General features: G+C 44.5%; 1 protein-coding gene across 1 annotated transcript; it reads left to right on the top strand.

Annotated features, from left to right (window-relative positions):
• The first annotated feature begins 3199 nt into the window (after positions 1–3199).
• Positions 3200–16496, top strand: LOC146178238 (uncharacterized). Its single transcript, XM_084579657.1, has 9 exons — positions 3200–3311; positions 4922–5047; positions 6739–6858; positions 8771–8970; positions 9847–9974; positions 10870–10954; positions 12052–12201; positions 13334–13435; positions 16331–16496. The coding sequence occupies exons 1-9, from the start codon at positions 3200–3202 to the stop codon at positions 16469–16471; spliced, it is 1164 nt and encodes a 387-aa protein (XP_084435783.1). The 3' UTR covers positions 16472–16496.
• The last annotated feature ends 5255 nt before the right edge of the window (positions 16497–21751 follow it).

Consider the following 21751-nt stretch of genomic DNA (forward strand, 5'->3'; position numbering starts at 1 on the left):
GCGTTCCTGTCTTTTCATTAAGCAGGCTGCGATGTTCCTGTCATGTTGGTAAATGGGTCTTGCGTTCGATCGATTTGCTGTGTAACCAAGCAGGTGCTGTGGGCGAAAGAATACCGACAAACGTGTGGAAATTTCTTTTGCCCTACTCTTTCTTTACCTCTTACTTTCTTTGTGTGCATAACAGCTCATGTGGACAAAATTTCAGTTTTTACCAAGAACTTATTTCATGCCTCTCGCACCAGGCTCAGTATAGTCCGTCAGAAGCTCATATTTCTCGCAGAAAACCACTGGGGAACAGATGACTTTTTTTTTCTTCCGTTGTGAACTCTGAACATATGAGCCAGGAGGAATCAAATTTTCGACGACAAAAAATAATAATAACAGAGCTTTCTCTTTTTGTTTTCGTGGTCGCAAAACTGGTTGCCACAATATTAACAGTGCCGTACCTTAAACTTTCACTGCATATCTACCGTTGGCAGATTTCTATCGCTGCTGAAGCTTGCGCTTTTCTTTAGAAGTTCGTCAAACTGCGCACTTCGCTCGCTTTTTTTCTGCGCCTTGCATTGCTTTATGCCACCACGCGTTGCAAGAAAGTAGAGTGCTTATATTGACTTAATGCAGCTAGTGGCTGTTTGGTCGATCGAATGACTTACTAATTGACCTATCGGTTGATTGACGAGAAACTGGTTTGACTCGTAACGCTCTCATTGCAGGCAGCGTGCGCAGTACAACTTCTGGCACCACTAGTACTAACACCGGTATGTTTGCATTTTGTACCTCTTGCCAAAAGTACGCGTCGCTTAAACTCGTGCCTATCGACAGGTCTTTTCGAGTGACCGGATCTGTGAGATGCGAGCATAACTGATGTTATCATCACGGCCGCTTTCGAAATTGAGTCACTTACTTCATTATTCGCACTTTCACACGTTCGACTAAGTTTTGTTAGCTCGTTCAAGCCGTCATATTAATCTCACTTACTCTCTGTTCTGTGCGTCGGTGTAATATTTGGACTGGTCGCCCTTGAGACCGGTGATTTGCAAAGCATGGTAGGTTTTCTCTCACCGGCACTAAGTACCTGACCTGGCGAATTCACGAGATCCGAAGGCAAAAACGACCACAGAAAAAAAGTCCCCGGAGGAAAAGACCCAAGCGCCCACTAGAAGAAGAAAAAACGTCCCCAGAGCAAAAATGCGACCTAAGAATGAATTCTTCCGGAATTCAGATCACAACAAATGCACATGTTTACTCCAATCTTTCCGGGCTTTGAGATAAATGTAATCATCATTTGGGACCTTTGGGAGGCTGACGTGTTTACATGCACTGTGAAAAGGCATTTTGAAACAAACATCTGACTCTTTATACATTGCGAGGTTCCGAGCTCTGCAGTTCGTTCAGCAATCATGCCTAATCAGCTCGGTAATATTACCCGCTGATGAAGGTACAAGCCACTCGGAGAGTGGTAGTCTTAGAGAACTGCCCAAGACAGAAGACTTCTCTAGAAATACCTCGAAGGCCTTCCGGCGACGATGATATGGTGATGATGATGATCCGGTAATAATGGTGTAGAATCTTTGCTGCACTTCCGCTGGTGATAGAGATGCTGTATTGGGGAAGGCAGATCGAGGCTCAACCGGTCGCTGACCATTGTCTTCCCAACGCATCGCACGAAGCTTCCGGTTCGATAAAGCAGGTGGCACTTTGCATTTTCCAGCAATCAAGGTGAAATCTAAGCGCCATCACTGTATCACCACTGCTATCATTATTATTTATTTATTTTTGTTATGAACGCCCCGCGTCAGATCCATGTTTGGTCACTTCCAAGCCGACAGGTGGAAGCGCTGTAGTACACATAATTGTAGCTCACTACGGGGAGCGCAGCCCCCGCATGGGGACATTTTTTCAATACTTCGCAAATAGGGACTTTTTTCCGGGGATGTTTTTACCAAAACTCATCGCAGTTCAATAACCTCTTCACAGTGCTTGGATATCTGGGGCGTAGTTTGCAGAGACCTCGTTTGCTTAAAAGAACCAATAATTGGCGTGATACTCATGATCGGAATTGTTGAAACTGCTTTGACGCTCCTACCCAAAGAACGAAAACGTGTTGAGGGCACTTTGTATATATATATTTTTCTGCTTTCACAGGAAAGACTGAGTAAGTTTCTTTTCTGTATTTCTTTTGTTGTTGTCCCGGATCTCTGTATATTCTCCGTGCTCCTGCGTTTCTCTTGAAGTTTTCTTAGACTTACCCATTACCATGTAACAGCGTAAACACACCAGGATATTATGAAGGAGTTTTCGCGGCCTTGTCTTTGACTCGTATCATACATGGCGGATAATTGTGCGTCTGTAGCATTAATCAAAGTATGATGGTTAAAGAAGGAAGTGAGGAAGGGCTGCTATGAGGGCGGTTTCCGGATACATTTCGGCAATGTGAGTTTATTGGCTGACAGTACAGAACCAGGTGCGTTTTCCGCGTGGTCTGCATTTGCATACAGCTGTCGTGGTCGAAACTGGTCACTCATCCAGGACCCCCATTAGCCGAATGGCTAACTACTCAGCCGACGCGGCGAATGAAAGTATCAGAACTGAGCAAGTTACAAAAAAAAGATTCGAGCCACGGCCAGGCGGCGCTCATAGACCAACTGATCAGCGCCCTCTTCAACGGGAATTTCGTAAAATTTCGGCCGAGGCGCTCCGTTTCGTGATGCATAGGTTCCCAGTGCGGTTTATAAAAAATAAAATTTAAGGGCAGGTTCGGTGTGTAAACCTCACTAAAGGAGAGCAATCGATATCTAATGCTCATAAAGCCGAACAGCATGCGAAGTGCGTTTCCCAGATAAGCGATCAAATCACCTATGACGTGCACCTCGATAAAAGTACACAATATCTTACTCAGGGTTTCTGACACTAAAGAAACTTCCTGTCGCCTAGTTTTCTAGTTACTGAATGCCCTTCTGGGCCCTGTAAGGAATTTTGAATAAATAAAAAATAATAAGAACCGGTTGGAGTGAGCACTGCCGCAGTGGGGCCAACATTGGCTCAACTACTTTCTGCTTGCGTGCAGGAATAAGCAAATTTACAGCTGTTGGCATTATCATCCTAGATTAAAATGAAAATGGCATGTGGCCCTCCTTTACGCTTTTATGATGGCTAACTTAAGAAATGTTACGCGAGTAAACATTTCATGCAGTAAATAATGACATTTCTAAGCAGGGGTGACCACGCCGGAAGCAACTGCAAGCAGTTCTTGGTCATCGGAGTGGTCACCACCATGATTGCCGCATTCGTCTTCCTGGGTGTCATGTTCCGTGAGTATACTCGATCTAAGCTTGAAATGCCCATCTATCTTGCTGCATTTAGTCACTTGACAAATGTATCACGTGTCGTTAACATGGTTTTCTAGACTCTTCTTTTTAAAACCGGGATAGGCGCCGCTTACTCTTAGCCCATTCATGTATCCCTGAAGCAGAATATTGCGGTGCATTACGAAAAATCGTTTCTGGCGTAAATATGGGGTGTTACAGAAAATCCGACCTCGCCGCCGTCGTAATCGGCATCGTGGTCAGTGAGCAAAAATTATTGGTCGATAGGGTCATGACGTCACAACCCTGTAACCTCAATCAAAATTTAAAATATTCGCAATGCTGATGTAAAACGCAAGGTCACGCGTAGAATTAAAACCCATAAGCATGACGCGCAATCCGAGTTAAAGCCCGCCGCATATATCAAATGACTTACCTTTAGAGTGTAATTGATTTGATTATAATGTAATTGATTTCGCGTTCAGAAAAATTGTAGGCTGTAGGTGTAATTCAAACTCATGACCTCGCATGATGGCGAACCAGACACATCATCGTTTAGGCCGCGTAGAGGACACCTGTAAGCCTAGGGAACAACAAAGTGTTTATATGTATGTCTTGTGGTCTGGTATCTCGGCTCTGTATAATTAGAGCGCATCGTATCCACTATCGCGCCATACCATAAAGATGGAGTTTAGTTATTTTCTTATTTTAGCTTTTATCTGCAGCTGATCATGCCAACCTAATGCTCCCCTCATCAGACATAAGAAAGGCCTTCAGTATTCGTACAAACTCGCTAAGCTTTTCATGCAGTCATATTGCGTTGAAGTATGGTGGACTTCGAATTTTAAGTCTAGCTCATGATCAGGCGTAGTCGGATTTTAGCATACAGCATTGTGCTTTCCTTTCAAAATTGCATTTTGAAGTAAATTTTAGTCCACACTGTAATGTTGCATCAGCTAAAGAAAAAAAGGAAAATAAACATAATGTACTCGAAACTGCGCTCTTTGCGTCGCGGGTCGTACGTACCTTGTAGAATATTGAAGTGTCATCATTTGACAAGGTTAAAGGAAATTCTTAAAAAGTTTTCATCAATATATTTATTCATTCAATTGAAAAACGATCAATTGAAGCCTTTGTGAGCGAAAAGCTTCTTATACACGTTGCTAAAAGTTCGCATACCAATTATGTGAGATTTATTCAAAACACGTATACGTAGTGTTTCGACACTGAGCGGGTCTCCTAATCAGAAAAGTTAAGTGCAAAAATTCGAAAGCTAGTAGATTAGTTATTGCTTTCTCTGAGGCATAGTCGGAGGCTTAGGTGGATGCTCCTTAATTAAACTTATTTGTCCCACAGGTGCACCGTAGTCCTTAATGCCTAACGTTTTATTGTCCGGCACTCTATAGTGATAAATGTAGACATACACAGAATTCTGCACTGATTGCAGCTGTAAAACCAAATGCTGTGAATGCGAGAAATGTTATGAAGTCACCTTTTCTCGTCTCGTATGTGGCACCTGCGTCTGCTAGTCTTCCGAAATTCCTCGCTGGCTGTGCACAGTATGTCGACCTAAATGCCGAAACTGTTGTTAAAGCGGGCTTTAAACCATGTTCCAGTTGCCGGTCGGGAGGTGGTGGTCACGGATAGCGGAGCAGACATAACGAAACCGCAGCTGGTTCCTGAGAACCTTGATCCAGCTACTGCAGGGGATACTTCGAAGGATGAAAGCTCAGCTGTGTACGGTGAGCCTAATGCGCCATAGAAAACAAAGGGGTACCTTTTTAGGGAGGCTCCGCCGAACGGCTTCGATGAACGCAGATGAATACAAGTCCACTTTTAGAAACGTTGGCTCGACTTGCGAACAAAGGCTCCCCCCCCCCCCCCCTCCCCCTCTACCGTTCATTGTTCAGTGCTCTTTCATACCGCGTAGCCACCTTCTTTCTCTCGTTGCACCTTCGATGAATGCAGTCGTATATCTGACGCATAAGACAGTGCGAGTTCTAGAGGGCACATGAACTTCCCATGAACATTTTCCCTCAAAGAAAGAAAGAAAGAGAGAGAGAGAGAGAAAGAGAGAGAGAGAGAGAGAAAGGACTAAAGAAAGAAGGAAGGAAAGGAAGAAAGAAAGATCGATATTTCGTCGATTGGCAGCCTAGCATGCCACTTATCGGTTCTTTCCCTGGGCAAGGGGCCCTGCATTGCGCACTACGGGTACAGTAAAGATGCGTGTCCAACATTTGGAAATAAATCACCGTACGGCTTCGGTAACGGCACTTTCAAGAATATATCATATCTTGCATTATCACAGTTTAAAGAGAGTAGGCAGATTTACGGTTCCAGGGGCCCAAAATACTTTAGACCTCCCGTCAGCTGTTACCATGTGGTGTGAGTACTAGCTGCCACTATACGTATACATAATGGGATTGTATGAATGAATGAAATGATAAACGAGTTTAATTTGTAAAATTATTGTGGTAAGGTTTTATCGTAGCTAGACTTAGTAGACATGCGAAAGCAAGTGTTTAGCCTTGTAGACTTATGTGTGTTTATAACCTGATGATGATAACGGTATGCAATGCGGAGAGGGAAAAAAATGGCGGAAAAACACGTGCAGTACTCCGATGCGGCAACAGCTACGACAATAAAGAAAAAAAAACTGGCGATATCTACGAGGTTCCGCACTCACCTTTTATGAGAAATTCCTCGGTGCAAATCAGCTCTAACGTTATTTTTATCGTGAAAAACTGAAGCGCTAGAAAGAAACGACACGGGAGGGGACACCGCACTCTGAGTGATGTCATGCAGGCCGTCAAGGTCGCTTTAAGGACGAGCGATAAACCGAGTCAATGGGGCGGTTAGACATTGTGAGGTAGTCATCTCGCACTAGAAAGGAGGCTGGTACAGGTTGGTCACCGCCGCTTGCGGCGGGGGCTAGCCTGGCACCGAATTTTTATCTGTTGTAGGCCGTCATTGGACACGCCACCGCTGGTGGTGGACGACGGCTGTTGTTGCGGCGCGCGTCTTTCTTTCCCTCTTCCTTTTCTTTCTTCTCTATATTCTCTTCTGTCTGTACGAGGCAGCGGAGGTGGCTCAGCTACAGAGCCAGTAGCAGGCCCGTGCATTTTCTTTTCCTTCTTCCTACAGCCACAACAACAACATTAACAACACTAGAAAACTACGCGGAGGCAGCCACAAGCTGTTGCTTTCTTTTCCTTCGTATCCACAGAGATACTATATTTATTTCGTTCATTGGAAGCTTGCTTTAATCTCTTTGCTTTTTGTTTTCACTTGAAAGGTTTTTGTTGACTGAGCAATCACACCACATATAAGAATCTGATGACGGACGACGTGAACGATTGAACTATGTATCCGCGAAAAGCATCTTCAACCTGACAACGAATCGTGCGAGCCTCGCCTTTTGCCTTCCGTGCAGCCGGCCTCACTTGTGTCACGTCTGAGCGAGCCTCAGATGACACTGTCGATCTTGACATTCTGTACAAGCCGTGCGACAACGTCATCTATAGCGTGGGAACAAGCTGCACCACGACGGGAGGTGAGTTTTTAATGGAGGAATGCAGTAACGGCTTCGCCCCGCTGGGGTGGTGGAGTGGTAAGACGCCCGACCACTGTCCGGAATACCCGGGTTCGAACCCGACCTCGGCGGCTGCGTCTCGATGGAGGCGAAACGAAGAGGCGTCCGTGTGCTGTGCGATGTCAGCGCACGTTAAAGATCCCCATGTGGTCGAAATTACTCCGTAGCCCTCCACTACGACTCCTCTTTCTCTCTTTCCAATTTAACTCCTACTTTCCTCCCTTCCCTTTTCTTACGGCGCGGTTCAGGTGTCCACAGACACAAGTGTGACAGATACTGTGCCTTTCTATTCCTGTGAACCAATTATTATTATTATTAGTAGTAGTAGTAGTAGTAATGGCTTCATTCCCACCTTTGTTTGTCCATATATGTCCACCCGCACTGCAAGAACACGACTATCAACTGGGTAATGCAAATTAAGGAATAGGTCAAAAATATTCACATCGCGGCCACATTTCCCACGGAAGCTCCTGTAACCAAAGTCACTGAGCTTAATTAAATTTCGCTTTATTTTGCTGTGTTAGGAATCGAACCTAGTACCTTCGGACTGAGGGAAAGCAGCCACTCTACCCACAGGGTACGAAGGCTCGCTGGTTCAAGCTGAATAAGGATGAAATTAGTGAATTTGCGCAATGAAAAAAGCGACGGACCCTATAACAGAAGCGCTGTCAAATTGGTTTGTTTTAGAAAGAGCTCGGCGCAGTATCTGTCACACTTCTCGGTGTACACCTCAACTGCGCTCTAAAAGAAATGAGGATGAAGTAGACCATTATAAAAAGAATATACGAGAGATATAACGAGACTTCTTGAAAACGCTGCCTTTTGTCGTTTTCGAAGGGGCAGCGCGTAGTGTTCGAGCTAGGAATTACTTCCCTGGCGCGTGTTTTCGCCCGCACTCCCATGTGCATGCTTGTTGTGCCCGCGTTTCTCTCGAGGCGAAAGCCTTTCTTGCGTCACGGGTGGCGTGTGCATGGCCTGTCACCAGGAGCTGTGGGCAGCGCGTGCCACCACAGCGTGTCATCGTATGAACTCAATTGATAAAAGTAAGTATGTCTACGCCAGGAATAGAACCACCATTCTTCCGTGTCCAAGGCGAGCACGCTAACCACTACTCTGCGCCGATCCAAATGTGTCCTAATTGTCCTTGTCAGCCGTAAAGAGCTCTCATTAAGAAAGAAAAAATCATGAGGCTAGTGTAAAGATGCTGAAATCCATTGAGGGAAACAAAAATATAAATATAGAAATAAAGACACAACTAAAACAATAAATAAATAGTTAAAATAGAAAATGAAACAATAATAAGACTAAATCTGTCTAATGTCGCATCAGCAGCAGCAGCTCTCAACCTTTCCCATTGGAGCAGTGCAAGTTCCGCAGTGTTCTATAATTATTGTTTGTTTGCAATTCTTTTCGTTCGTTAGCATTAGGTGACTCATTCCACCATTTAGGCTATGTCTGTAGCCTCAAAGAACAGCCAATGGGGCTTTAGGAAACGGTGTTACGTCGGCTCGTTTTATATTTCGCACCGATTGCTGACTGGTCTCCAGTGTAATGACATCACAGTTCTGCTTGCCCAATCCGAGGTTCTCTGGACCACATTTCTGACGAAAACGCGGAGTTTAGTTGCTGATGAACTTTGTAAGGCTTTGTCTGAATATTTTTGACCAGCTGTCGGTTTCGAAAGTGCACTGATTTCGCTCGGCATATGGACGCCCCTTGCGTTATATACGGCCTTGAACCATACACCTATTTATTGATATCCGATATTTATTGATATCTCTTCTTAATAGTGTATATTCAACGCATTCTGGCATCGCCTGATGATAGCTATCTTGACAGTCGCTCGCAAATTCGTTTCCCATCTCTTGAGCAGATGAGAAAGGCCTCCAAGGGGTGGCTGGTTTAGAGGACAAAGGGAAGTTCGTTGGTTTCGAGTACGACGGCTCCGTGGACGTGTCATGCTACGCCAATCTGGGCCGCTTAAAAGGCTGGGAGAACAACGGCTACGCAGCTCTCGGAATTGTTCTAGCCAACGACTTCTCTGACGTGGCTGAAGTGACCGGCAAGCTAAAGGTAAATTAAAACAGAGAAACTAAGCGAACTGAGGCCACACTCCTTCCGTTGGCTTCTCAGGTAAAGACTTGCTCTTTGCGTCGTTTTTATATCTTCAAGACACGCGAGCCTTATAGTTAGAGTTTGTATTTTGCGCTAATGTACAAAAAAAAAAAAAAGAAACACTGTACCTCTGCAGCATAAGTAGCGTGAAGAGTGTATTCACTATGATTTCATTCAGTCTGCTTTTCACGTACTACGCTCAATGCTAAACGCTCAGTAGAATGTTACGCTCAGTAGAGTGCTACGTTTAGTAGAATGTTACGCTCTGTACAGGCGCTCAGTGCGGCCTTTTCATTTTCTGCAAGGGCTGCTTTGTCTAAATCAGCCTCTTGTCACAGCCGGAAACAGCATCCATTGATTGTGATGCTTCACCCAAACATTATTTGTAATTTTAATTTCAACATGCTTTCTTCGGCCATATACCCAATAAGACTCTGTTGCGTATTTATGAAGATACCGACGCCCGTAGCCGTACGAAATTCACGGAATGGGAACTGTTGTAGCGTAGCAAGGCGTGGCAGAAAGTTAGGTGAGCGGATGAGGTTAAGAACCTCACAGGGGTCAAGTGGATACAGGTAACACAGGACCGGGTTAACTGGAAGAATATGGGAGAGGCATTCGGCCAGTAGTGGGTATATTCCGGCTGATGATGGTGATGATGATGATGACAATGATTCTGATTATGTACCTACTGCTGCAGAAGCTTTTGTTCACATTGATGAGGACACTTAAAGCTAATGGCGACAAGTTCCACTTTTACTGGGCCCTGATGAGGATCTAGATGTAGGTGCTGGATGTATTCTTGACAGACTGAATTTATTTTGCTGCCCAAAGCACGCCTTCGACATCATCAAGGGAGCAGGTCGCCAGGAAATGCCGAAAATTGTCGGCATCAAGATCGACCCTGCGGATGCCGACATTACGAAGGAAAATGCTGCCAAGCTCGCCGACCTTTTTAATGAGTGAGCGATATTTCTTTTTCTGTGACATGAAACAAATTAGCTGAGGTTTAACTCAATCTAAACCAATTAAGGCGTACGATAGCACTTTTTTATGTCATTTTTTTCTTGTCGAGTCATCATTGAGAGACCGGCACAGAGTTTGCCAAATGTTAAACGCTTTTATCGCATGTCTAAAATTGTAGGTACATATGTCATCAATTTGAAAGCCCTATCGCAAGCTAAAACCTCCAACATGATCAGCAGATAGATGCTAAACAGTAAGCGAAATCATCATGACTTTACTATGAACACTGCACAATAAATGGTTGCCTTATAATTTTTACACGATAGACGGTAAAGCTTGCGTCACGTTGAGTTCCGTTAGTGATGTCGAACGAGCAAATGGCGCAACAGCGATGGGTGAGGGGGCTCTGCCACAGCGATATATGTTGTGCATGCCTTCGTTCCACTCTCCTCTTGTGTGGCTGGACAACCAGCGACGTACAGTTATTTTTTTCTTTCTCTGCTCTGATGATCTTATTAGTGCTTAGATCATATTCGTCTACACGCTCAAACTAGCTCTCAGGTGGCCTCTGAGACAACGCTTTCTGCGCTGCATTAAATGGATGTTACACACTCACTCAATCCTAGAGAGTGTTAACTAATTAATTTGAAGAAACTAGTTTATTTGCGTGTATTTCATATTTATGTGATTGGTAGCGTCCCTTCGCGGCACCTCAAAGGAAACGTTCTTTTATCCTACATGTTCACTAACATTGATCACCAGGGTTTTGGCGGCATTCGCATTCCTAATGAAAGCGTAAAATGCAGTGAGGATATTGCAACTAAAATTTGTTGCGCATATGCGGTGTGACGCATGCGTCGGTGTATATACTTCTTCTTCTACTCTCCACAGCGTCTCACTTGTTATTTTCGAATCGCACATTGGAATAAAGGATATACCCTGCAAGATTGGAATTAGTGACGTGCTGATAACAAAGGTAAGTACATTATCTTTAGGCAACTCGCCAAAATTATCAGAGGAAAAAAAAAAGCGAGTCCTAAAACATTAAGAAGTTCAGGAAAGCAGGATAAGGCTGGGATCAAGCGCTGCATTCTGGGCTTACTCTAAAAATTAGGCCTGACCTTGCTGCCGTGGTAAGTTTCATTTTGACGACAGATTTTGCTTCTCGCGTGCCTTTGGCCCTTGGAATTAGGAAAGAGGAGGGGGGGGGGGGGGGGTGCAGGGATGGAAAGCTGTAGCACCCCGGTGATACAGAACCTTTCCCGTGGTCTGGTTCTTGCATGGCTTATGTGGTGCGAAATGACAAGAAAAGTAAAATAGGCTTAGCCGCGCCGCTGTTCGACCCAGCTGTGCATTCACCATTATGAGCAAATGATGATCACTCGAGGAGCTTTTCACCTTCATTTCTTTTTTTATTTAGGTATTGATGATTTTCTACCAGTGGAGAAATCAGTTATTCTTTAGACATGCGTGTAGGATAACCTGATGCACGTCGTCGAGTAGATGTCTCTTGGAATTTTAGTGTAGAGTACTTGATAAGGATGCTGCATGCTGTGATTATAGATAGTCCCAGAAAAACTGACTGTAGACTATTTGCAATCAGTCTTTCTAATTGCATCCTACTTTGAAAAAAGGTTCTTTCGGTATTGAAAGAAAATTCTCGTTCGGACGTAACAGCTGTTCTCCTCCCCCCCCCCCCCCCCCCCCCCACCGCCCTGTCTTCTTGCTTCCCAGACATCCCGTTTCCGTTTACGGTCACGGCAGTAGATATTGCTTCAAACGAAAAGAATTTCACTTTTTCTTGAAAATCGCTAGAATTTGAACAGTAACAGAAAGGTCTAAGGAATAATTACCGCTCTGCGGCGTCTCTAATGCCTTCTACCGCGCCTTCAATCACTTTATTAATACTTCAAGCAGCACTTCATTCATCCAAACCTTAACGTTTCAAGGGGCAATACTTGGATTTGACAATTTACTCAAGGACTTGATTTTTTTCTCAAAATTTCGCAAAGATCCATCTCTCATCTTCATCTCGTATCGAACAAAAACTGAAAAATTCTATCCCGTTTGCAGAAGAATGTGATCAAGTTGACTGAAGACATCGACAAGCCAATCGCAATATCATCGACAGCGGGACTGGTTTTGATCACTGCAAGCGATAACGACAAAAATATGGATCGTGGAAGCGTATGCAAGGGCTCCAGTGTGGTTCCGCGCAATAATGTGAGTGTATTCGTTGCACGATTCTACTAATTTTTCGTGTTCTTTTATTCCAGTTATCGGTCGATCGCCATTTGCTTACTTCTCGAATTCGTCTCTAACGCGATTGACGTCTGGTCTATGGCTGTAGATAATATTGCAAATAACCACCCCTTGGAGTGCATACAATCTCGCCAGCGCCGATTTATGTTGCTTAACATTGCAGGCTAACAAAAAGGACAATGTAGTGATCTCTTCAAAGGAATAAGGCAATGAAAGACGAAGAGAAAAACTTACAATATTATACTTAAAATCAGGAAATAGGCGTCGAAACCGCCACGTATGATCAATGAATTTATTTCGGATTGCGGGCTCAATAACAAAAGCAAAACTTCGTAGTTGGTAACATGGGATGAGTGGGACAAACAGCTGGGCAAATAATTTGCAGTCAAGAGAAGATGGCAAGCTGACTCAGTCGAGGACCAATACAGGGTCTTCGAAAGGTGCACTTTTCTTTCACTACACGTATGCAAGCACATCAGTACGGTTGTGAAAGCGACGGTCGACTCAACTTCAGCACTCATAATTTTCGCGATTAATCAGCTTAAACAGGGCTTTCAAGAACGAGCGTAATATGTATTCTGAATTAAAAGGGTTCGGGCAGTATAAGGACCTGCATGTTGCACTGATGCGTACATCACAGAGTGATTGACGCTATCTTAACATGCAAGGAAAGGGCAGGCTGAATAAATACGTCACACGGTGGCGCGCAGCTACGATTCGACAGGATGCAGCAATGTGGCAGATAGCACTGGGAAATTCTAAACTGGGAAATTCTAAACTGTCAAGTACCCTTTAATGATCCGCAGAGTAGACATGCCAGGCTAAGGCTACATGCTTTTTGCACTAGATATAAGGTTACGACGTTTTCATGTAACTCGCTATCCCAACTTTCGACTGCAAAGCTGCTATCACTAATTGTCAGGGGATGCCGCCAGACGCCTCGAGTGATATGTGCGAAAAGTGTATATTTGTTGCGAGAATAAGGTAAAAATGATAGTTTTGTAACAGTGTGCAGTGTGCAGTGTTTTTGCAGCTAGAAAACATTCGATGCCAAATGAGCTCGTTTCGAATTCTCTTTCCCTCCTTGCAGGAGAGGTGTCTCCTGTTGAAAGGAACCAGCCGCGAGGGACACAGCGTGGTCCCTGACCTTGGAGTAGTCATCGAATATTTAGTTACCGACTCTGCGAAATCGTTGGCAAGTGATTGATTTCTTACACGATTTCGGCTTCCTTCAAAACTCAGTATTGAGCTTTCAGGTCGAGCTGTGGAACAATTTCCTCACCACTGCGTGCAGAGAGCTATGCATGAAATGTAATTGAGAGATTTTAATGTATTCACTTTAATGGACCCGTTTCCAGGAAATCCGGTGTTAGTGTTGTGGGCGAAAAATCACGGGCACGGTGGCTGTCAGCTGACATTGCCGGACACTAATTGGTCGTAGGGGTACGCGACGTCATGCGGCCCCGTTGCATGGCAGAATTGGCAGTAGTAGCTGTCAACTCGGATTTCTCATTTCATATGGGCAATTTAGGGGAATCCAACCCTTCAGGACTCTTACATTCCCAGAGGTTTTATCTAACCAGTTGGGAAACTCTGCTTCAAAAAGTGACTGGTTTTAATAAGAATTTGCGCCCGCTCCCTAGATGGCTATGAATCGTGGCGTCATCTAGACGCAGTCAATAGAGGTTTTCGACTATTGCTGTCATTGCCTTCTGGCAATAACTTTTTTCTTTCTCCCTTTTCACCTTAATTACCTCTACGGCTGTTATTTCTAAGAATTTTCGCTGCGGCGGCTCTTGAGCTTAGTTTATTTACCCTATGGTTCTGCATTTAGTATCAACAATCTGAAATTTGCGATTTAGACGCAGTTTCCTTTAATGGCCGCGGGCACCGCCAGTATTCGTAAACACCCGAATTTGATCGAATCAGAACCACCATTTTTTTTTTATGCATTGTACTACGGGAAGCTTGGCAACTGGTAATATTTAAGAGCTTTGTTGCATTCCGAGGCAGACATGTTACCCCTAGCCAAGCAAAAACTGTCGTACGGCCTGATTATAAACGGGGCTTTAAATATATATCGAGTGGCTTGCCATGTAATGTGTAGCTTACGACCGAATGCTGAAGATTGCTTGCCACATAACACCGGTATAATTTAACGGATTAGACATTAAGCGAGTGTAAAAGTGTATCAAGTACGCGAGCGAGGATCCGCAGTTGTAGCCGCTGTCGCATCGTATGCCCTCGAAAGCGGGGCTTATGAAACTCCCCTCTTTCCGTTTTTTTATAGTGGCGTAGCAGCTGACTTACAAACAGAATTAAAAAAAAAAGTGACTTAGGTTGACTTGGAATATGCGAGTTACATCTCGATGCATCGTGGTATATAAAAGAAGGCCTCAACCGTGCCGCAGAGGAATGCGATTGAGCTGCGTATCTTTTAAAAACAATCCTGCGTGTATCGTCCGCCACGTTGGCTGCGTGGCTGCCGTGTTCTGCTGCTGCAAACAGGGTCGTGTGGTCGAATCCCGGTCATGACGACCGATTTTTGTGGAATCTTGAGGCGCAAAAAAAACGTCCTTAATATCGGCAGTATCAGCGCACGCTAAACATCTTCGAGGTTAAATAGTTGCATATTTCCCGCTAAGGTTATTTAATACATGCATTTTAAGATTACTGAAGTTTATGTAAATCACATCAATATTTTCTTTATCGCAACGTTTGCCTCTATTCAGCCACTAGTTTCGGTAATGATTTTGGAACTTGAATGGTATGGGTTGGTATTCATAGGCGGGAGTATTCTTCGAGAGTTATTTAATTGCTTATTATGCTGTACTGCTGACCGTATCTTATTCCTAGTCTCGACTTAGTATTTGACGCATTATTGAAGTTGTCCCAATAAATATTTTTCTCGCTTTCATTTTTCGCTCACACCGACGCTGAAAAATACTTCGAGTACACTTTGCTGAGCTGAGATGTATGTTCTAAGAGGACGTAAGACGACCCCGGATATAACGAACCCGGGATATGCAGAATTATTGCTTATATTAAGCGCTATGGCATATTCCCTCCGAAATCCCATGCAAAACACTTGAGTGGTTCTCGCGCTTATAGAACTACCGTACAGCGGAGCATTCGATACATCGAACTGCGCGCCATGCGCCTGCGAGAGGTGCTACTCGCATGACGTTCGCACGATCGCTTTTCGAGCCATGGAGCCGCGTCGTCTGCACTGCTTTCTGCAGCTGCGGGCAGCGCGCTAAATCTAAAACCAGTAGACAAGGTCAACATCGAGTCCGCTTTATGAGGCGTTCGGTCTAGCATGATTGTTTTTAACGCAACACTGTTGTCGGGCGGAGAAGTTGCCGTTCGGAGTACTGGCTGTCTGGTGAAACCCGCGTAGCTGACCAAGGGAACTCTGCGGCTCTCATGTTGTCCTCTTCGCATGTTGATAATAAGAGATCAACTGTTCGCTAATTTTATCCGAGGTATTACGGCGTTTCCATTTTACGATTATCAGAATTTTACCCCTTTCGGTCGGCGGGGGCTTCTCCCGAAGCGCCGAACGCGGCAGGTATGAAGCCAGCCCCAACTCCAACGGTACTTGCATGCACTGCTCACCGAGATGTATACGAGCGTATGCCAGAGCCCGTCTGCGCATGCGCGCAGTGAGCGCGCTTCCATGTTGATGTTTCCCTGCCAGATATTCCGCAACTCGGTGCAGTTAATGAACGTGCGAAGGTGAGCCCCAACGCACCCCCTTTTCGACGTTTGTTGAAGGAGTCGACCGGTGCGCGCTCTGACGCCTTGGCTAGAGTTGGGATGCCAGAAGGGAGCGCGCCGTAAGCTTGGACGCACCGCATTTACGCTTCCAAGCTAGAAAATAGTTCTTCTGTTGGCATGTTTTATATGTCAAGTTATCGATTTACTTCGCAACCCACTTCTAGTTCGATATATCCGGGATCGACTGCATTACGAGTGCTCCAACATTCTTATTATTCTCATTGCGCATTTTATGTCAAGTAGCGCGATTTAACAATTGTCGTGACATTACCGACAGTGAGCAATAAATTAATAAGCGATACCAACGCAGCTGCCGGACAGCTCTGTGAAGCAGCGGACAAAGTATGGCGTGGCGATGTTCGACCTTCAGTATTACTTCCTCGACCAGCACCCCGAGTGCCCGCCGCTGGACTTGAGCGCGTTCAAGTTGCCTAAGCCTACACCGACGTGATGATGGCGCTTGGAGTGCAGCGCGGCAGACACATATGCGTCCTGGCCCACGGCTACGAAGATTTTAACAAAACTTTATCGTAGTTTTCAACAATAAACAAGGCGAGGCCTGAAATTGTATGCTGTGGCAGTTAGAATGGTCTGATCACATTCACGTCAAGAAACCACAATGAAAAAAAAAAAAGCCCATTCGGGCATGCGTGAGCATAGGCTTCCTTCAAGAGGTCCCGTTGGGAAGGACCGTCGTGAACTCAGATTACAAGCGCTCCTCTGGTGCATAAATTTTTTTACAGCGGTGGGACGCGCCTTGTATAAACTGAGAGGCGAGTCCACATTCTCGGGACGTGGATTCACCGATGATGTGTCGGAGTGCGCGGATCTAATGTTTTTTTGTTCTTTTTTAGAAACGTCAGTTTACTTCTGGGTGTTAGACTTGGCGAAAGTACAACCTCTCATTCCGTGACTCTAGCAAATCAGACCGATTTTCCAGCGTGCTCGTCTCTGTATGGCGAAATATTCAACTACTTCATATCACTCAAAAGGCTCGTCTTCGATCCTTTGGAAAAGCAAAATTGGGTGTTGTGATACGTGTCTTTTGACAACGCCTCTCTCGCACTAAACGGGCACTTGAATTTAGGATTTGCCTTCGACGGTTATTCTGTGTGGAGTGCAGGGCGTTGTTTCGCAAGTGCTTCGCCGACGTTGCAGCAACCAGAGGCATGAACGTGGTGGTCACCAATTCACCATACTGTTCCTTGGCCTGTGTGTCAAGAACGCTCCCATTTGTCGCCTCATTCAACTGTCCTGTATTTGGATTGCAGTAGTCAAGCTACGGTAGGAGCCCATCTAGACTTCCTGCGAAAAAGCTTGGCCCGAAACTAGAGTGAAGTCTGAAGGGAGAACTCTTGGTCTGCGTACTTGGTGCGCTGATTTTATTCTTTTGTATTTTGAAGAGAGAGAGAGAGAGAGAGAGAGGGGGGGGGGGTGCTGCCGGAAAAAGGAGAAAAGGTTCTATTATATCAGTGTTAGATTAGATGTTGTGTTAGTTGTAGGTGATAGCCATCCGCTTCGCTTGGAGACTATTGGAGACTAGTGTCTATTGCGAGATGATTTCACTCTGAAGCCTTGCAAGAAATCTACTCTCGAAGGAGGTATAACGTGAGAGGAGTCGAAATTTTGGGCATCGTCATGTTGACGTGTTTCGTAAACAAAGAAATGTCCATTGGTTCAGTCTAAGTATTACGACCTGCTTCCGGGATATAAGTGATAGAGACGAAAAACGTCATCGGTTTTCGGGTTGACACGTTAAAGGCACCCCTTCCTTGGTGATGTACAGTTAAACCTTCATTAAAACAATTTGGGTGATTGGCGCTCCCTTCAGTGCTTCGTGGTCGTCGAAGAATATCGTAGTGGAAAAACTCCCCGTTTACCCAACCCCAGTGAAGTTTGTTTGCATCTGCTCCTCTGAAACCTTAACACGCTCAAGCCTTTGGGTCGTAGGCAGGAAAAAACTGAGAAAATTGAATAGAAAGGCAGGGAGGTTAACCAGCCGATTCCCAGTAACCTATCCTACGTGTGAGAAGGGCAAGAATGGGAGAAAAGGGGGAAAAAAAAAAGAGCGCCAAGGAAAGGAGTCTATAACATGTCCAGAGATATATAGTGAAAGTAGGTAAATAGCGTATACACTTAGTCTGGAGTTCAACTCCGAGTCCTTTAAACACTTAAGGAGCGCATTCACTGATTTGCTTTGTGATGAAGGAGTCATCCAAGTGCCCAAAATCTTAGCACCAGTAAGAGCGCGAGAGCCCAAGCGGTGGTGTGTAGTAGCCAGGAAGGCAAGCTCACGCTCAAACTGAGGGAGTCACAAAGTATGTCCGCAATAGTTTCTGCACACCCGCACTGCTCACACGTTGGAGAGTCTGCCATGCCGATGAGATGGGAATAGGCGTTTGTAAACGCCACTCCTAGTCACAGGCGATACAACATTGTAGCATTACAGCGTGTGAGGCCGAATGGTACCTGCAGTTGAAGTAACTGGTCAAAGTAGTGCGAGCGGAACGTCCAGCCTCCAGGCATATAGGCCATGAGTCACGTTTCGGGCGATCAGTCTAAGGTATCTTGCTGCGTCGTCTCTTATCAATGGTATCTCGACAGTGTTGGTTGTATCGTGAGCCGATCGAGCAGCATCGTCAGCTAAGTTGTTGCCAACAATTTCACTATGATCTGCTATCCACTGGTAGATACTTCGTGATCATTTTGTAATGTCTTGTGGTGCAGGTGTCGAACCTCCACTACACGTTGCTTATGGTCGCCATGGCTCAAGACCGATTGAGGACATTTTAGGGCAGGTTTGGAATCACAGAACACAGCCCCTTTTTAAAATGCTTCTTGAGAGATAATCTACAACAGCACAAATTGCGGCCAGTTCTGCTCCAGTAGAGGTAGTCTTGTGCGAAATTAGATGGTGAATGTTTCTTGTCTCGCAGAAACGACGATGACGCATGCAGAACTAGTAGAGGTTACCGAGCCATCTGTATAGACGTGAATACGGACCTAATAGTCATTGTGTATTACGAACAGTCTCAGTTGTTGAAGGTCTGGCATTGATAAGTCCAATTTCTTCGATATCGCCGGAATAGCAAAGCGCACACATGGGAGCTGCAGACACCACAGTGGCGACGGAGGTCGTGCTGCCGGAGTGAATTGTTTCGGGGTGGAAGACAGGTACGTTGCTATGATGTTTGCAAATGCAGAATGTGGTCTCTGCAGAGGCATCTGCACAAGGTGATGCTGTGGAACCCTTGCAATATGTCGTATGTGCATTCGCAGAATCTAGAGAATGTACGTTGAAAGCGAATGGTCTTTGGCGAGTGCAATATTTCCCAGTGTTGATGCGCTCCAAGAAAGGCCCAGGCATATGTCCGAAGGGCCTGACTCTGTACTGTCTGGAGGGCACGCATATTAGTCTTGCACGTGTTTTGAAAGCATGAGCGTACTGTACCGCAGGAATCCCAAAAATATTGCTCTGTAAAACTGCAGCATTGACTGTATACCGACGAGCCCCATGATTTTCCGCCAAGAAAGCGAAGTATGTGAGCGATGGATGATAGCCTTTCTTCAATAGGATGCAGTGCGGGCTCCATAATATTGGGACGAGGTGCTGCCGTACGTCACATTTCTTTAACGTGCGCTGACATCGCACAGCACGCGGACGCCTCTTCGTTTCGCCTCCATCGAAACGCAGCCGCCGCGGTCGGGATTAAACCCGGGTACTCCGGCACAGTAGTCGGTCGTCTTACCACTGCAACACCCCGGCGGGGCCAGTAAGGAAGTAGGTGGTCTACTCTCTGCTTTTCCTATCTATCCATCTATCTATCCATCTACCTATCCATCCATCCATCCATCCATCCATCCATCCATCCATCCATCCATCCATCCATCCATCCATCCATCCATCCATCCATCCATCCATCCATCCATCCATCCATCCATCCATCCATCCATCCATCCATCCATCCATCCATCCATCCATCCATCCATCCATCCATCCATCCATCCATCCATCCATCCATCCATCCATCCATCCATCCATCCATCCATCCATCCATCCATCTATCTATCTATCTATCTATCTATCTATCTATCTATCTATCTATCTATCTATCTATCTATCTATCTATCTATCTATCTATCTATCTATCTATCTATCTATCTATCTATCTATCTATCTATCTATCTATCTATCTATCTATCTATCTATCTATCTATCTATCTATCTATCTATCTATCTATCTATCTATCTATCTATCTATCTATCTATCTATCTATCTATCTATCTATCTATCTATCTATCTATCTATCTATCTATCTATCTATCTATCTATCTATCTATCTATCTATCTATCTATCTATCTATCTATCTATCTATCTATCTATCTATCTATCTATCTATCTATCTATCTATCTATCTATCTATCTATCTATCTATCTATCTATCTATCTATCTATCTATCTATCTATCTATCTATCTATCTATCTATCTATCTATCTATCTATCTATCTATCTATCTATCTATCTATCTATCTATCTATCTATCTATCTATCTATCTATCTATCTATCTATCTATCTATCTATCTATCTATCTATCTATCTATCTATCTATCTATCTATCTATCTATCTATCTATCTATCTATCTATCTATCTATCTATCTATCTATCTATCTATCTATCTATCTATCTATCTATCTATCTATCTATCTATCTATCTATCTATCTATCTATCTATCTATCTATCTATCTATCTATCTATCTATCTATCTATCTATCTATCTATCTATCTATCTATCTATCTATCTATCTATCTATCTATCTATCTATCTATCTATCTATCTATCTATCTATCTATCTATCTATCTATCTATCTATCTATCTATCTATCTATCTATATCTAGGTGGTCTAAAATTTAGTACAGCATCCCTTTAAGTGACACATCTGATTCAACGCAAATTACCATTGTTGCTTTGCTTTAAGATATCAGGCGGCGGTGTCCGTAAAGTGAAGAGCCAAGCTTTGTCGGGTTCGTTCAATGGCTCGATGACGGCGTATCCTACCCGCCCAGAAACGTTGTGCGCTTTCACATGCCCGAAAATATGATGCTCATAGATAAACCACTATTTCATGCCCAGACTATGCCGATGGCCTGCAGTTAGGTGATATTAAATGGCGCACACTACCGGGTAATGCGCATTACGCGAGCGTATGTCTTGTCGCCTCTAACTTTCCCGAAAATAATAAATATAAAAAATGTGCAATAATGCAGCGATTACGACTGGCAACTGATAATGCAAACTATCGGTGCTGCATACACCTGTCATGAGATGACCATCAGGCTCAGAAAGACGTTCCTCTGAAGATTTCCGAGTGATACACCTGCTCTCACTGCCTTGCCCCACACGCAACCCCTCCACGCCACACTTTTTTGTCTACACGGGTTGGAAAAGGCCGATAACTTAAAAGGCACGCCTGCAGAGGACTTTCTAAACTTTTGCCACGAAAAATAAATGGAAGTCTGGGAGCTCGGACGTGTGTGCGCCCTGGAGGGTGCACACCAACGCATTTTGACTAATCAGCGACGCCTACAAAATCTGGCGGTATAATATGGCCGAGTACAGAGAGTATACATGCTCCCGTCATATCAGTACATCCGTGCGCAAAAAAAAAAAAAAAAATAGTGGTGGCTTAGCTTGGTTAAGCCTGGATATCAGAAGCGAAAAGTTT

Source organism: Amblyomma maculatum, chromosome 9 (assembly GCF_055883805.1).
Source record: "Amblyomma maculatum isolate TAMU_Amacu chromosome 9, ASM5588380v1, whole genome shotgun sequence".
Taxonomy (NCBI): Eukaryota; Metazoa; Arthropoda; class Arachnida; order Ixodida; family Ixodidae; genus Amblyomma; species Amblyomma maculatum.